This window comes from Monodelphis domestica, chromosome 4 (genome assembly GCF_027887165.1).
Source record: "Monodelphis domestica isolate mMonDom1 chromosome 4, mMonDom1.pri, whole genome shotgun sequence".
In the NCBI taxonomy this organism is placed as follows: domain Eukaryota; kingdom Metazoa; phylum Chordata; class Mammalia; order Didelphimorphia; family Didelphidae; genus Monodelphis; species Monodelphis domestica.
This window is the reverse complement of record NC_077230.1, coordinates 111,256,642-111,275,263: the sequence shown is the minus strand read 5'-3', so window position 1 is coordinate 111,275,263 and position 18,622 is coordinate 111,256,642. Positions and strand designations below refer to the sequence as shown.

General features: G+C 37.1%; 1 protein-coding gene across 1 annotated transcript in view; it reads right to left on the bottom strand.

Annotated features, from left to right (window-relative positions):
• Positions 1–7,165: 7,165 nt before the first annotated feature.
• LOC100026810 (cytochrome P450 27C1) overlaps positions 7,166–18,622 on the bottom strand; it is a 32,207-nt gene continuing 20,750 nt past the window's right edge. The window contains exons 6-9 of the mRNA XM_001377264.5: positions 16,890–17,056; positions 16,342–16,420; positions 12,514–12,717; positions 7,166–9,584 (exon numbers count right to left, since the gene is read on the bottom strand). Coding sequence (XP_001377301.3) covers positions 9,468–9,584; positions 12,514–12,717; positions 16,342–16,420; positions 16,890–17,056 — 567 coding nt within the window. The 3' untranslated portion in view covers positions 7,166–9,467. The remainder of the gene's footprint in view (positions 9,585–12,513; positions 12,718–16,341; positions 16,421–16,889; positions 17,057–18,622) is intronic.

Below are 18,622 nucleotides of genomic sequence, written 5' to 3'. Positions count from 1 at the left end.
TATGCGAGATTTATAAAGTAGTGTTTTAGTAGTATATTTATATGTGAACATCTAATTTAGAGAATTCTATTATATTATGTATACATACATAATTATATATAAGTAGGATAAGGCACAGGAACCTTTTACAACAGTTTCAAAGCCTCAAAGTAAAGACTTGCTCGTTATCCAAAGGTTCTTCTTCCCTTTGCCTCAGTGGAAGATAACTCACATTCTTGTTCTGAGAAAAGGTGCAGGAAGGGAAGAGGAAGGGAAATGGAGGACCCCAAGGAGAGAAGAGCTTCTGTCAAGATTCATTTGGAACCCCTTCAAGCTAATACTCTTAAGTGGTGCCCAAAATGCTCAAAGTTGGCACCAAAGGGACCCAAATGTCTATTCTTCCTCCTTCCTCCAAACCTTAAAATCAGTAAATTGACAAGCATGTAAGTGCTTACAAAGCTCTGGAAATGCAAATACAAGTAAGAAGACAGTCCTTGAACACAAGGCACTTACATTTTCGTGGGGGGAGGATAATTCATAAATAGGAGCTGAAACAGTTTTGGGGGAGGAGTGAAGAACCTAAGCAGGGTCCAGAGTGAAACCAGGAGTGCAGAAGGGACTGTGATTGACTCCCATCAAATGTAAGTTCCGATAGGACCCTCACAACTGGAAGATGGGGCCACAAGGGTGGAGGCAGAGCTCGAAACAGCTTATGAAAACATTGGAAATTTTCAGCAGGGGCATTTACACCTTGGAAATAGGAGAATCAAGGCGTTTGTCAAAGTCTACACTCCAGAAAGCAATAAAGAGAAAGCTCATAATGCAAAATTAAACTCAAAAGTGTGTCAGACATACTTTCTCCCCCCAAGACAGCTAGTTGTGAAACCTTTACCAGTAAGTTCCTGAGTGGAGAGATCTTCCAAAGTGGGGTGGCTTTGGGGGCCGGGTGGAGAAATCTAGAAACCTCTTTTGGAAAGTAGTAGGAAGAGAAGAAGAGCCCGCAGGAATAAGAAATCCTGAAAGATGCTGTCTAAAACCAAAGCAGATTCATACCTAAAGCTTGTCAGCATACGGTGACGGGCAGGGCGATTTCTGATGGGTCACTACGAAAAGGTGACGTGTTGGACATTTTCTGTTGTAATTCCATGGGCGAGAGCAATCTTTACCATTCCATATGTAACACATTAGTTCTTAGTTACTACCCAGGGAATATTACCTTTACTATTATTTTTTTAATCTTTATTTTCTGTCTTAGAAGCAACTCTAAGACAGAAGGGCATGGGCTAGGTAAATGGGTTAAGTGACTTACCCAGGGTCACATAGCTAGAAAAATTCTAAAGCCAGATTTAAACCCAACTCCTCCTGATTCCAGGTCTGGCTCTCTATCCACTGAGCCATTTAGCTGTCCCCATTACCATTATTATAAAGACATCAAATCCTAGAGATGGATGAATAGAATTCCCAAGGATGGCAAGTTTTTTTAACTTGGCATTAAAAATGAAATCAGTGAACAATCACTTCTTAGATACCTACTGTTTGCCAGACATTGTGTTAGGGTTCAAATATAATGAATGTAATAGTGCCTGTGTGCAAGGACCTTACATTTTGTGCTGAATAAAATAAGTGTATATGTATTTTATATTTTATTATATAATCATGCTATATCATCATATCATATGATCCTCCAGATCCATAACTGAGTTACACAGACTCCATTTACTCATTCAACTTGATCCCAACATTTTCCCTTTATTCTACTCATTAATCCAAACAAGGAGTTCTTCCTTACTAATACTACAGGTTGAAAGAGGGACATTTCAGTGGAGCCTACACACGGGAGCTCTGGGGAACCAAGTTCAATATATACTTGGGTATTTGTCTGGTATCTAAGGAGCTGGTTCTAACCAACCATGAGAGCCTAATCACTTTTTTGGAAGTCTCACATGTGTTTGGGACACACCTGAGTTTACCTACTTTGGGAGCTAGTCCACTTGTCATATGGTGAGTTTGATGCTTCATTTAGAAAATCACCGAGACCTATGTGGTTTAACTTGGGTTTGTCAGTTTTGATCTGTAATGAAATAAAATTGTTTCTGATGGTTTACTTTGTTTCTTATTTTATTGTTTTGAATTCATCTTTTAAATCTTTGATACTAGGAATTTGATTTTCCTATTCTTCTTCTTTTTTTAAACCCTTACATTCCATCTTGGAGTCAATACTGTGTATTGGCTCCAAGGCAGAAGAGTGGTAAGGGCTAGGCAATGGGGGTCAAGTGACTTGCCCAGGGTCACACAGCTGGGAAGTGTCTGAGGTCAAATTTGAACCTAGTACCTCCCGACTCCAGACCTGACTCTCAAATCACTGAGCTACCCAGCTGCCCCCTATTTTCCTATTATTCTTAAAAATTACTTTTTTCAAAAATTAGTTCTTTTTTTAATTAATTTGATATGGATTTTTCCTTCCAATTTTATTCCTTTTTTTGATTTTCAGGATTTCTTTTTTGGTGCTTAATTTTGGTTTAAGAAATTTTTGTTTTCTAGGATTATTTTTATTTTTTAGTTGCACACCCAATTCAGATTTGTTCTTACTTTGTTTCGTTGATGAAAGTGTTTAGAGATATAAATTTGCCTCTAAGGATCACTTTTCCCCTTCTTTCTCTCCAAGTTAAATATATTTTTGGCACTCAACTCTGTGTGTGTGTGTGTGTGTGTGTGTGTGTGTGTGTGTGTGTGTGTGTGTGTTCTCTTCTTTGACCAATTCAGATGAAAATTAAGTTCAAGGGTTGCACACTCTTTCTGCCTCACCTCCTTGTTTGTACCATGTTCTATTTGCACTCCTTGATTATTCAAGGTAATTTCCCCTATTTCTACCCCATTTTCCTCCTCCCTTTCCTTTTTTCTTTTAATGTAATCAAAAATAACAAAAGCAGTCTCTCTTATCTAATTACCTCTATAAGTTCTGATGATATTAGCATTTTTAAGAGATGCTTGCATAATCTTCCCCAATTAGAACATCAGTCCTTCATCCTTGTTTACATTCCATTTCTCTTTTGATTTTACCTTTTTCTGTTTCTACTGATTCCTGCTTATATTTCAATTTTTTATTTAGCTCTGAACTTGTTAGCAAGAATGTCTGGAAGCCTTCTTTTTAATTTAAATATCCATTCCCCAACCCACACTCCCATATAATTGACTCTATTCAATTTTCCTGAGTAGGTTTTCTTGGTGTAAGAGAGAAGTTACAAAAGGAGAGAAAAAATCAGATCCAGCAATGCAAAGGAACAGCCCAAGTGGGGGTAGGGCAAGGAAGACTCAAGATTCCAAGAAGGAACAGATGAGCTCAAAACTGCTAGCTTACTTCTGGTCAGTTCTCTGCTGGAGTGGATAGTCTGAGAGGAGGACCTCTGAGATGGAGGATCCCTCTGGACACTGACTATCTTCCAGTGAACCCTTAAATCTCTCTGGTTCCAGCTGAAGACAAAAGCATACTGGGACTTTATAGAAAGCCATCTACTGAGATCTCTCCCCAAATTGTCATGAACTTCAACTCATAGCCAGATTAGCTTAGGAGGAATGACAAACCCAACAACAGACCAAAGGAGGGTCAGGCAGACATCCTGAACCCCCTCAGGATTTGGGGGGAAGGTCAGTTGCTAATCTGTAGGGATGCTTATCTCCCACTTTCCTCACCCAACACCCTCACTTTCCCTGCCCTGTGTGTCCTCCAGAATAAAGTGTCACCATTTAGATAGGGTCTGCCTGCTTACTGATATCAAAGATGGAGATTGAAGATTTGGGGAGAATCATTCCATTCCCCAAAAGGGAGAACTAGTTCAAGACCAAGGCTGGGAAATGAATTAAGCCTCAAGGGGAAAGGTGGCAGTTGGGATATTGGGAGAATCCAGAGGCAGGAAATTTACCTGCCTCTCAACATCTAAGATCAAGAAGGGAGGCAGTGGGTCATTTCCCTCAGACTTTCTCCTCCAGTCCTTAACTACTAAACCCAATCTCTGAGGAGACATAGTCTGTCCCTCTGGAAGACAAATTGTGCAATCTTCCCCAAGGGGAAGAGAGCGGAGGTTCAATCTCTTCCCTCTCTCCATTCTTCAGTTCTCTCATCCTCTCTCTCCAGTCCCCCATTATGTGTGTGTGACCTCCTTCTGGTCATATATTACATTGGTAATACAAGATCTCTGCTTCTTTCAGGTGGTGGCTGCTAAATCTTGCATGATCCTGACTGGTTCCTCACTACATGAAATCTTTCTCTCTAGATACTTGCCTCACATCTACAAACTCTCTTTGCCTGATCCACAACCCTAGACATAGGTCCCTTCTTTAGTGTCCGCTCAAGAGAGCTATCAGTTAACATATGTTCCTGCTATGTGAACTGCATTGGTTTCCTCCTTAATGGATCTGGGACTCCTTCTTGCTTTAGTGAAGTTCCAGGCTCTAGTTCGGTCCATCCCTATGTCAGAAATGTCCTGTGCTGCACCTTTCTGGTGTGTGAAGGAAATTTACTTTTCTGGGATCACACATTTGACCTTAGCTTCTGCCAAACATTTGACCAGGAAGCAGGACGCAGTGAGAGAAATCATTGGGTAAATTAGGTTACTTGAGTCTAAGTCAGTGTGCGTGAATTTATGTCACCTACATCACCAAGTGTGGGTCACAGGATGGTGGCCTACGCACTTGATCTGGACATGACTGAAATTGATCCGGGTGTAAAGAGGCAATCCAGGAAGTGCTCGCTCTCTATCTCGGGTGACCATGCTGGGGGAGCTGCTGTCCTGGCCTGGCTGAGACCACCCATGTGGTAGTTTTGATTAGGCTATTTTACTCTTATCCTTTTACCTAATTCTATTCTTTTACCTATCTAAGTAATTCTAAAAAACTTTCTAAGGACCCAAGTCTTCTAAATTTAACTTTTACACTGGCTAGACCCAATCCCCAGTGTCTTGTCTTTTCTAGCCCAGGTCTATGCTGACTTGTGTTGGAAAAATGACCGATTTTTTCTTGGATTCCCCAATCAAGTCTCATGCCCCTTCTAGACCTTTTTGTTGGAGTAGTTGTTGGAAGAGCTGGGCAGCACTGTAGCCTTTGATTCTGCCATTTTGGCTGTTCTCACCTATGAGAACTTTGGAAAATGTTATTATCTGAGTTTGTATAACTTTGATATCTGCTGGTGATTGTAATCTTTAGGCTCATTCAAGATGGTAGATCTAGAACCTCATAACTGACAGAGGTTTTACTCTTAATTGTAACAATGTTTTAGAATTGTGCTGAATGGAACTTTGAGATTCTTTACAAGGCATTCAAGAGGCCATTCAAGAGGTATAGTACCATAGGGATTTTTAGTGCAAGGTGCTGGGAAAAGGCATTGAAAAGGACAGGGCTTGAGAGAACTTTCCAGAACTGGGTATGCAGGTAATTGCCAAATGTATCCCAGTTGATTTGGTGGTGGTAATACACATTTAACTGGGGGAAGGGTGTAATCAGAGAAGCTTCCCCAATCTGCTGGACCCTGCTGGACCTACTTCCAGAAAGAAGTACTCTGGTCCACTACTGATGACCTTGAACTTTGGACGACAAAAAAAGTCCCCAACTCTGTTCTTTGGTCTCCATGGGGCTGGGGATGGAGTGAGAACAGAGATTATTCTTCACCAAAGAAGACTGACCACAGAGCAAGAAGGAGAGGTCTCTTTAGTAGCCTTCGAAAGGCAGGTTTGTGCCCTTTTGCTCTTTTTCTGCCTTAGCATGTCAGGACTTCTCGGGTTTTCCATCAGATTTTCAGTATGTATCATTATATTGTGTATGAAGTTTAAATATACATTTACAATATCTGTTGAGATCCATGTGTTCCTGTGCCTAAATTGTCAGAATCTCCCGTATGCTAAAATTTACTTACTTTTCTTTACCTGTAGACTTACACCTGCCTATACTCTTGTGAGAACTCCTTTTATAAGTCACTGAAGACCCTGGAAGTTATATTTCTTATATTTAATATATATTATATACATATAATATATATTTTAATAAGCTGAAAAGAGAACTTTTATTAAAGAGATCACTCCTAGAGAGAGGAGTTTCCATCACAGGTGTTTGAAAAGGTCCCCTTGAAAGGAGCCAATTGCATTCCTTTTCAAACTCTCCATCTCCAGTCATACAAACCCACTCTATAAGAGCCCTCTCATCTAGACTTGGAAGAAATATCAAGTTCTTCTTGACTTATGCCTTCTTAGGGTCATATCTCATTACCAAAAGAGCAATTTCATTGTGGAACCAATTCTGGCCTTGGATAGGAAATACTGTCTGAAGTTCCATCATTATTCCCATGTCTCTTATATAGTCCCTGTAATCTTGTTTTCCACCGTTAGCCTGGGATCCTGATTCTTGCTGTTTAATCTGAATTCTGGGCTCTGCTTACTTGTCTTGACCTAGGTTACCTATCTTCTCTTTCTTTAAATTCCTGGACCAAATTTGGATACATCTGCTTCACTAGCCTCATCTCCTATCTAATCAAAATTCTGATTCTAGGTTGTCTTTCTGCTGCATGATGGCCACATGAAGGTATCTTACTAAATACTTAGAAGAGATTGGTATCTTACTAACTGCTCATTTGTAACCAATTCTGCTAGTTCATGAACAATAATACAGAACCACAAAAGGACTCCAAGTTTGTTTTACAAAATTCAGATCTCTCATTGTTTTATGCTTCTTGACTCACACGTAAATTGTATTTAAGTAAGGGAGAGATGAACAAATTCATCAGCCTCATTCTCTCTTCCAGTCATTTAAGTCCAGTGGCAAGACACAGGATGAGTGGATGACCTTGGCCTCTTTAAACCCTAAGAACTCCACAGCTTCTGCTTCAGCCACCTTCATGGTCATTGGAACAAAGTGACCACACCCACTTATTCCATTGGAGATGTCTTCACATGCTTGGGATAGACATCCCCTCTAATTCAGTGAATTTGAAACCTGTTGAGGTCTAGTCTGTCTGCCAAGGTGGTTTTACTAGGCTGCTGTCCATGCTACAGCTTCTTGGAGCCAAAGATGAGAGCTGGGTGGTAGGCGGACATCAAAGATGGATAAGCAGCCCTCACACCAGAGTTACTAGTCCACCCTGACCAGTTCAGACACCAATTGTTTATGGTAGAATGGTAAAGAATTAAGAAGCTTTTTCTAGTTTGTTTGTAATTCTTTATGTTTTGATTTTTTTTAATAAAATGTTTTGTGAATTTTCTAAACACTGCTTCAAAAAGCATTCCAACACTTAATCAATTAATTTGACATAGTTTCATATTTATATACATTTTTACAGAGTTCACACTAAAGTTAATTTGTAATCATCAGATTTGGGTTTCAACAGTGTATGCAAGAACAGTATGAAATTGATGTTAATTTTGGTTTTATTCAAGAATCATTTTAAGACCTAACTTGATAAAAGTGAAGAAAGATGCACAGTATATGTTAGTTGGAAGGAAGTGTTTGAGTAAAAGTATCATAAAAAGTCACACTGAACTGAAAAGAGCTGGAAATTCAGAACAAACTACAGAACATAGTATAAAAAGCAACCTTCCTGGTACGAAGAAGCCTCTCTGCTAGCCATCACTGATTGCCATAACAGGCAGCTTGGCAGAAGATGAGATAATCACAGGTTCAAAACATCCATAAATATTCAAATCTTTTCTATTGAAGGGATATGGTACATTGGCATGTACAAAAATAATTTGTAGCGAAGTCTGGGAGAGGAGTGGGCAAAGAAACAATTACTCTGTGGAAGGGAGATGGCCTGATGAAGGATTTTCACATTACCTGTTGCATTCATCTTTTAAAACCCAGCACCAGTATCATTTTCTCCATGAAGCTTTTCCTGGTCCCCCCTAGGGCTGACAACTAAGATTCTCCTGGGAAATCAGATAGCACTTAGTTTTGCAACTCTCTAGTATACTTTTCAGAGAATATCAAGTATTACTATTCCTTGGGATTTTGTTTTCTTCTCTTACTAAGCCAGGAGCTTTTAGAGGGCTGGGATTGAAACTGTATTCCCCCCAAGACCTATCACAGTGTCCTACACAAGGTTAATTGTTGTTGAATTAAAATGCCTACTCTGCAAATGTCAAGAAATTCTACCCTCTGTGGCAAGTAAGAGTATCAGACTGTGTCAGAAGATCTAGCTCTAGTCCCAGCTCTTGAGCTACTGAGCTCTGTCAGGGCAAGACACTTTTCTGGATCCCAGCATTCTCATCTGTAAAATACAGGGATTTGATGAGCAGGTCTCTAAGATTCTTTCAGCAGCAACACCATGTGGTATTCACAGGTATTAGAGGGAAGGCTTAAAGTCTCTGGGAGATAGTAATACACGAGGGACACAATTTGCAGCCTATACGCTGGGAACACAGATGCTTTGTCTCAACTCTAATAGGAGCTTCTGGTCTTTTCATTTAAAATAATCTTGCTATTTAGACTCTCTAGCTCTCCAGTTCCTTATTAATAAAATAAGATGTTTCCACTAAATAGTCTTTAAGGGCATTTTCAGCTCAAAATTCTAAATTAGAAATTCTAATTAAATTTTTTCTTTCATTAACTGATCTGCTCATAATGTAAACAGAAAAGGTTCCAGAGATTCAAAAGGTAACATAAGGTTTCATTATGCTTACATTTTGTTGACATTTTCCTAACAAAACAATTTCACAGGCTGAGATTTACTTTTTAGTTTTCATGACTATCTAGGCCAGCAGTTAAAACTCATCAAGAAAATTCTCTTTTCTTTACCCTTTTCTTAAAAAATATTTCTAATAATGCTTACCCAGCATCATCTTTTTTTAAACAAAGATTTATGCCTAAATTCATTCAATTATAACTGTGAGAAGAGTAATATTCTAGCTTTTTTGGTTTTACAAATTTCTTGTACTGATGTCTAATCTGGGGCTCGAGGACAAAATGATAATATTTAATTAACTTTTCCTCCTCCAACTTATGGTGTTAAAATTGGAAAAAAAGAAATGGAAATTTCCTGTTAATATATAGTCTTTGGTCAATGTTAATTTACATACTTTATATTTTCCATCTGAGAAATAAATGTGCAAGTACAAATACAACCAACATTTCTTTGCCCAAAGAACAGAAATATTATTGTTAATTAAATATTCTTGCCTACTCAAATGGAAGACAATACAGGTGACATCCAAATTCAATGCCATTAGTTCTTAAACACCTACTGCCAGCAATAGATGTTTCAACAAAGCTTCTGAAATGAAAAGGTAAAATATAAATTTTCTTTTACATCACACCATATAAAGATTTGTAGTTCTCTTTTGTGCAAAGTAAGTGGTAGGTCTTTCTCTAATCAAGCAGTCTCTGGAAATGATCCTTTTACTTATTCTCCTCAAGTGATCAGCGGCACAGAAGAACCCCTGGCCTACATCAGGGAGACATAAGCCAGTTTCCATGCTGAATCTGCTATATCATCCTAAAAAAAGCAAGTCTCATTTTCGGGTAACAAATCGCACATTAATGGACTCTCCAGGTGTCAGAAGCCCATGGGTTTTTGCATGAACTGTTTTAGTTAGAGGAGAAGTTTTGATCTCAAAATGTTGAAGCAACTAAAAAGAGAAAAAGAGATAAACAAACATTCCAGCTCTAAAGAAAATGCATATTTTCCTGTGGGATTAATATTGATAACATTGTCATCAATTCCAGGGAGCCAAAGTAATAATGATAATTCTGAAGAAAATTAAGTGCATCTCCAGGAGAAATACTAGATCAATCAACAAGGATCTGCTCATTTGAAAACAGAGCATCCATTCCTGAGTAGTAGACCAACAAATCCACAATAAACATTAAGTGCCTACTTCTGTGCCAAGCACCGTGCTAAGCACTGACTCTTAAGCAATGCAGAGAAACAGAAAGGTTGGCCTTCTAGTTGGCCTCTGAAGCCCCAATTTTGAATCTCAGCTCTCCTTTCTTACCTGTGTGACTTTGACAAGTTACTTAATCTACCTAGCCCTAATTTCCTCATCTATAAAATAGGATGGGGGATGGGGATCAGGAAGCAGTAACTAAATACAGCTAGGGTCTTTTCTGGCACTAAATCTACATTCCTATATTTTATGGCCCACAATATTCCAGGCCACAACATAAAAAGCAAAACATTTTAAAGACTTAAATTCTAGGCTTTATCATGAAAACTTTATCAGAAAAACTTTTTTTTAAAAGCCTTTTGCCTCTTCCACTTGGAGTTTTCTCAAAGAGAGGATATCAAATGGATAAAGGGAGTTTACTTGGACATAAAATCCCAAGCTTCTATCACTTAGACCTCCACTCCAAACTGGAAATAAGAGATGAGAACTTCCTGCTAATAAATGTTTCAGTTGGAAAAATGTATACTGTGTTTTCCTTTGAGAAACAAGCCTGTTGGTATGATCAATGTTTCCATGCCCAAAGAACAAAAAATACTATTGTGAATTTAAAACTGTTGCATACATACTGTAAAAATGGAGATTTTGAACCCCAGACTTCAATCCCCAGAAATTCTTGGTGTTTCCCAGAATTACCTATACTCTCATCTGAGTCCCCAGGTTGGTGAGATCACAATTAGTATTTAACTGGCAGTAACGCCTCCCTCTTCCATTTCATTGCAATGATGTAGTAAGTTAGCTAAGCATGGGGATTCTGAATTAGCTAATCAGCCATGGGCACGTGGTTATTATTATGTGTTTTCTTTATTCTTTGATTTCTAATATCCTTAATAAACCTCATAAAATATAATATTTTTATTATTAGAAACTAATTTAATTTTTACAGTTTTTGGCAACCACAAGAGAACATTGGTTTTGCTTTCTCTCTTTTCTATTCCTCCCTAACTATTGTAATTTCCTCTAAGAAACTGAATATTGTATACATCTGTAGGTAGAAATGGACTATAAGATGATTATGTTAAATGATCAATGGGGAGACTAGTCTCCCAATGATCATCAGGGGAGATTGTGAACTTCAAAAACTATTCCACCCTACTCAGACCATACTTTAGAAGATTTGATTTAGCTATTTCCTTATTGTAACAATGGAGATACTTGGTCTAACAGAATCAGGAATGTCTTGGGAACTCTACATTACTCCACCCTACTTAGTCTAACAAGGCCAGGAATGTCTGCACCCATACTCAAGAATTAAGTATCTAGGAGGATGGCCTTCAACAGACATGTGCAGAAACAGCTGACAGACCCCTGAGCTGTCCTAAGTAAAGCTAAGCTACCAATGGTACAGATGAGATGCAGGAAAATGAGGTAAAACCATCTATATAGGGCACGTCACTTCCTCCCTTCACTCTCTTTCCCTGGAGAGGTGGACCTGGCTGATCACTTCCTGTGAGCAGCCTGGTTGCCAGTTCGATCCTGGAACTCAACCTGGAGGAGCTCACTCAGACAGCTTCCTTGAGATGGTCTCATGGTGAGTGATAAGACTGACTTCCTTTTCCTTTGGGCTCAGGGAGGCCCCTTTGGCCAAGGTCTTTAATTCCTGCCTGGCTCAGCCTGAGCTGGAGCAGTTTAAATTAACTCTTTCCTCTCCCTCTCTCTTCTCCTTAATTCCTTCTCTCTATATTAATTAAAATCACCATAATTTCCAGCTGACTTGGGTATTTTATTATTTCGGATATCCCATGGCAACAAATTAATTTAGATTTTAAGTCACAACACTAAAATTATCCTTACAATACTCAACTGGAAGACAATTTTTGTGACATCCAAATTCAAGGCCCCTGGTTCTTAAACACCTATAGCCAACAACAGATATTTTGACAAAGAAAAGAAAGTTTCAGAAATGAAAAGATGAAATATACATTTTTGTTTACATAATACTAGATGACTGAGGGGCTTATATTTTTAGTACGAGATGATTTAGGAGAGCTTATTAACCCGCTATCAGTGAACTTGTTTTTTAAATGTTTTAGTAATTACATTTCAATATAATTGGTTTCATTTGTAATCTTACGTATTTTATATATTTAAAAATATCATTTTAGCCTCAGATACTTCCCAGCTGTGTGACCTTTGGCAAGTCACTTAACCCCCCATTGCCTAGCCCTTACCACTCTTCTGCCTTGGATCCAATACACAGTATTGATTCCAAAACAAAAGGTAAGGGTTTAAAATATATATATGTGTTTATATAAATATATACATATATAATTTTATGTATAACCCAGTGAAATTGCTTGCAAATTCTGGGAGGAGGGAGGGAAGAGGGGAAGAGAGACAAGAAGAATCATGTAACCATGGAAAATAAACAAAAAATAAAAATCAATTTTTAAAAATATAATATTATTCTGAGAAGGGCTCTACAGGCTCCATTAGACTGCCAAAGAGGTCCATGACATGTATAAAAAATATTAAGAATCCTTGATTTAAAGTAATACATTCAGGTTTTTTTAATTTTTTTCTTTTCATCCTAAAAAAATGCTTTTTATGTATAATTCAATTCAGTCGAGTGAAAGGGATGAAATTACAAATTCATGGACTATGCAGTTCTTACCTGTATCATTACAAGGTGAATTTCTAGTTCTGCAATTCTCCTTCCTATACAGCTGCGGAGGCCATAACCAAAGGGAATGGAACCAAAGTTGTCTACTCTGTCCATATTTCCTTTCCTCAGCCAGCGCTCAGGTTTGAATTCCTTTGCCATTGGGAAATTTTCTTCTTCATATGATGTAGCATAATGACATAGAGCCAATTGAGTCTGAGGAAACCATTTATAACAGAAAAAAATGCTGTTTAAAAAGTCACTACAAAGATGATGTACTGCCCAGAAGCAATCATTGCAGAATCATGTTATATTCCTAACCAAAACCATGTCTGTGTACTTTTTAAAAAAAATGATAGTTTTTAAAAGCACTTATAGGTATTCTCTCTTACTGCCTCCCCCAAACTGAACAAAGGTTAGTATGGTTACAGGCTTTCAACAGAGGCATTCAGCCACCAGGAGAAGAAACAACAAGAATAGCCTAGGTTGGGATTTGGAAAGAGTGGTGGTAATAGGATAAAGAGATTTGAATTTAACATTGATTGTGAAGGGAGGAAAATAAGGCCAAAATGAGAATGGGAAAGCAAGAAGGGCAGAGTGGTCATTGGTCATGATGAGGTGAAAAATAGGTTTAGAAAGAGTAAGGTAAAAGGAGAGAAGAAAGGATAAGAAGTCTGAGAGAGGAATTCCAGAATTGTCTTAAAAATATCATTTATTCTTTGAGATGGCTCTTTTGGAATGAGAAGGTAAGGGTACTAAAGGAAAAAAATATAATGTGAATAGTTATTTTTAATGGAGAAAAAAGATTTGGGAATAAAATAAGGAAAAAACTTCATCATAAAAATGATCTTTCTATGGTACTGGCTAAGAAACATAAGGGAGGATTAGTGGAATAGACTTGGGATAAGTGACTTCAGTAAGACAGTCTATGATAAACCCAAAGATTCCAGCTTTTGGGACAAAAACTGCTGGGAAAATGGGAAAACGGTATGGGAGAGATTAGGTTTAGATGAACATCTCACACCCTTCACTAAGAAAACTCAGAATGGGTGAATGATTTGAACATAAAGAAGGAAACCATAAATAAATTAGGTGAACAAACAATAGTATGCTTGTCAGATCTTTAGGAAAAGGAAGATTTTAAGACCAAGTAAGAGTTAGAAAAAATTACAAAATGCAAAATAAATAACTTTGATTACATTAAAGTAAAAAGATTTTGTACAAACAAAATCAATGCAATCAAAAGTAAGAGGGAAGCAACAAATTGGGAAATCTTTATAACAAAAACCTCTGACAAAGGTCTAGTCACTCAAATTTATAAGGAACTAAATCAATTGTATAAAAAAACAAGTCATTCTCCAATTGATAAATGGCAAGGAACATGAATAGGCAATTTTCAGATAAAGAAATCAAAACTATTAATAAGCACATGAAAAAGTGTTCTAAATCTCATAATTAAAGAAATACAAATCAAAACAACTCTGAGGTACCACTTCACACCTAGCAGATTGGCTAAAAGGACAGCAAAGTAAGATAATAAATGTTGGATGGGGATGTAGCAAAATAGGGACATTAATGCATTGCTGATGGAATTGTGAATTCATCCAACCATTCTGGAGGCAATTTGGAACTATGCCCAAATGGCACTAAAAGAATGTCTGCTCTTTGATCCAGCCATAGCACTGCTAGGTTTGTTCCCCAAAAAGATAATAAGGAAAAAGACTTGTACAAAAAAATTCATAGCCACGCTGTTTCTGGTGGCAAAAAATTGGAAAATGAAAGGATGCCCTCCAACTGGGGAATGGCTGAGCAAATTGTGGTTTCTGATGGTGATGGAATACTATTGTGCTCAAAGGAATAATAAACTGGAGGAATTCCATGTGAATTGGAATGACCTCCAGGAATTGATGCAGAGTGAAAGGAGCAGAACCAGGAGAACACTGTACATAGAGACTGATACACTATTGTACAATCAAATGTAATGGACTTCTCTACTAGCAGCAATACAATGATCCAGAACTATTCGGAGGGACATATGAAAAAGTATGCTATCCACATCCAGAGGAAGAACTGTGGGAAAAGAAACACAGAAGAAAATCAACTACTTGATCACTTGGGTCAATGGGGATATGACTGGGAAAGTAGACTCTAAAAGATTACCCTAGTGCACATATTAATAATATGGAAATAGGTCTTGATCAATGACACATTGTTAAACCCAGTGGAATTATGCATCAGATATGGGAAGGGGTTGGGGGAGGGGAGGGAAAGAACATGTCTTGTAACCATGGAAAAATATTCGAAATCATCTAATTAAATAAAATTTAAAAAATAATTTTTTCCACTGGGAGAAAAAAAAAACAAACCATCTGTCCTTTCCAGACATCTACATCATGTGCCCTTGCACCATTCATCATCCTTATCCACCTCCTACTCGAACCCTGAACTCTGCCCTTGCATTGACAACTCTGATAAATGAGCTTTTGCCTTATTCTGCCCCAAACCAAGCCTCCCCACCATTCCCCATCCATCTCAACACCATGCTGCCACCTACACTCATTCCTAACTCCTTTCCAATTGTAAACTTCTTGTAGACTGAGACTGCTTGTTTCCTTTTATTTATTTGCATCCTCAGTCCTTAGCACAGTGCCTAGCACAAAGAAAGTGCTTAATGAATGCTGTTTATCATTGAACTATCTTTCTAAATAGGGAGCTCTTCACAAACACTGAAGGTGTTCAACTAGAGACTATAATTCACTTCACATTAATAAGTATTTATTTCATCTATTTTTAAGATTTCCCTGGGTCCTGAACCTTAAGTGACTTCTTTTATTTATTTATTTTTAAAAACCTTACTTCTCTTTTAATGAAGACAGAATAGTAGCAAGGATTCAGTAATGGGGGCTAAAATGATTTGTTCAAAGTCACACAGCTGAAATGTCTGAGGTCACATTTGAACCCAAGTCCATTAAATAAAATGTAACATTTGTATAGCCCAGTGGAATTGCTTGACTACTCTGGGAGAGAGGAAGGAAAAGGGGAGGGAAAGAAAATGAATCATGTAAATGTGAAAAAATATTTTTAAAAATAAAATAAAAACTTTAAATAAAAAATAAATAAATAAAATGAATCCAGATCCTCCCAACTCCAGGAATGGCTCTTTATCCACAAAGCCCCATGATCTCGCTTTTAAGCACTGTAGTACAGAAATAGTGTTAGCTTTGGAGTTCAGGGATTAGCTCTGGTACCAACTACCTGAATGAACCTAGGAAATTCATTGTACTTCTCTGGGACTCAGTGTTCTGGTCTAGATGATTTCTAGGTACTAGCTTTAATATTTTATAAAAAATTTTCCACGTTTATGTCATATCTCTCAAAGATCATTAATTCTTAAAGATAAGAACCATTTTTTTATCTTTTTTTTGTATCCCAAGTTCCCCTTCCTTCTCAATATCTTGTATACAGTAGATACTCAATAAACATTCCCTATTGCTTTTAAAAGATTTAGAACTGAAATGATCAAAAATCCAGCACTAGGTTGAAGGGAAAGGTAAAAAGGATTGGGGAATATGTCTTGTTCTTAGCTGTTTAATTACTTCTGGTATTTATGCTTTTTTTTTTAAGGTAATGCTCTGAGAGATATTTAGGTTTCCTAAAGTGGGTCACTGAGAAAAAGTTATACTCTTGGCTTCAGCAATGACAGGGTTCTTTTTTGACAGAACATTATAATTGCATATTTCACTTCCTAGTTTATTTGGTTCACATTTTGCTGCAAAATATCTTCAAAAAAGAGTATGTGATGAAGATTCAGAAAAATAGAGGCACATATGCCAAACTCACCCCTTTTGGAATTAGATACCCTCCAATAATCAAATCTTCTTGGGTTACTCTCCCATTTCCTGGTAAAACTGGAAATAACCTAAAGAGATACAAAATATGAAATAGTTTTAACTATTGCAAAGATAATTTGTATCCCAAATAACTGCATGCTTTAGAATGACAATTCTCTCAAATAAATAGCCCCAAAACTACCTTGAATAAAAAGATTTGGTTAATGAATGCAAGTAAACTGAAGAGCCATGTTCTTTGTGGAAGTTAAGTGGTATATTGTACAATAGATGGGTATTTAGGATAATAACAAATTAAGGTAACAAATCAGGCATGAAAACTGCCCCTGATGTCTATTCAGCAAAGCACTTCTTGCCATGAAATTTTACAATCCAGAAAATTGAATAATGGTGACCTTATTGTACATAGAAAAGGTTTAAGCACTTAAAAGTAGACATAAGACTTAACTGAACTGGCTTTCTAGATTGTTCATTATAATTACCTTGGAAAAGGAATCTCTAAAAGCAAATTTCTTGACATGACTTTTGAAAGCTTTTTACCTTAGGGTTTCCTTGAGCAGAGCTCTGATCAGTGGTACTTTGGGGATATCCTCTGCAGTTGGAATGTGTTTTTTTCCCAAGTTCTTAATGATCTCATGATATACTGACTGCTGAACTTCAGGATGTTTTGCTAATAGATATGCTGCCCAGGACAAAGTGAAGGAAGTCTAATAAAAAAAAAATTTAAAAACCAACAAAAATATGGATGTACATGCAATTAAAGTGAGTTATGAAAATAACTGAAAATTCAATGCTCAAAAAACCCCCAGAATTTCCATAAAAGACATTTCATTTTATACATATGTAGATATAAAAACAACTGAGCTGTACTAAGGATCTGGGTCAAATGGTGTTAGACTATATCATATTCCATTTCCCCACTGTACACTTTACTTTGCCAAAATAAATACCTTGCTTTCTAATGACAGAAAAAAAAACCCAACCTAAATATTCTCAAAGATAAAACCAACTATATATTACAAATGCTACTTTTAACCAAGAACAACAAGTGATTTTTATTTCTGAATACTTTTTTTAACCTCAGTAAATATAAGTTGTTTAACTGGTTGGGACTTAGACTAGTCCTTATATTCAGTATGGAACTATTTCAGCTAGTCACATGTGGCACTGGTCTGCTGCTCCATTGGTTAACTGTATTTTTTGAAAACAGAGAGTGAATAATAGTAGTCTGCCATCCATGAAAATTCTTGCTGGAGAATCTGGCATCATGTTAATTTAGCTACTAGTTTTTTGAAGAATTCCCAATTTTCCTTGAATCAGTTATCTCAGAATCCAATCTGGCTTTTGGTAGATCCACTGGACTCAGAATTGCCAATCCAGAGGGGGTATTCCTATCCAAAACAATCATCAACCTACTCTAGCCTTGGACCTCCAACTCTGGATTAAAACTATACTGATCCTCTGGAGATGGGCATCAAGATACTATTAGTTTACCAATTGTTCCAATATGTTTTTCAAATAAATCACTAAATATTTATTGACTACTATATACGAGAATATAATTTTCTTTCTTCATCACCAGTCTTATTCTTTGGGAGGAATAATAGTGGGTGGCATGATTCTCAAACATAGTGTAATGTTTCTAGCTATTTTCATTGGTCCCTTTAGATCTCAACAATCACACTAAAATGGATTTTTAGCACCTTTATGATTCTGTTACTTTCTTATGAGCAATGATAATTCACAATAAATGCTTTTTTCAACATCAAACATCTGAATTATATAGCCCATATCATATTATTTTCCTGAAACATGGTTTTGTTTTAAGTATTTCAATGTTTTTAGAGGGCTTTTATACATAAGAGCTTAGTCCCAGCATAGCTGGATTCAAAGAGCTTTATTATCTTGTGGCTCCAGGGGAAGGAAGGAATTTATCAGTCACAGCAAGTCTCAAAGAAAATGTGATCTCCACCAGCAGAGGGAGTAAGCATCTTAATAAAAACAAACATAAACACATTTCTGAAACATTGGAAATTTTAAAAGCTAAAAAAAAAATCCATGAAAAAACGGTAAGAAATTTCTTCATAAAAGTGGCAATATGAGAGTGAATGGAGGACAATCAATTTATCAACTGATAACCCCAACTTGCGAACCCAGTTTGGGAACTGAGCAGCAGCTTTTCCCCATTCTTCTCCCTGTTATATCTGTAGCTGCCACCAGGTGGCAGGAGGAAAGACCATCGGAGTCAGCTTTTAAACTGGAAATCATGATAA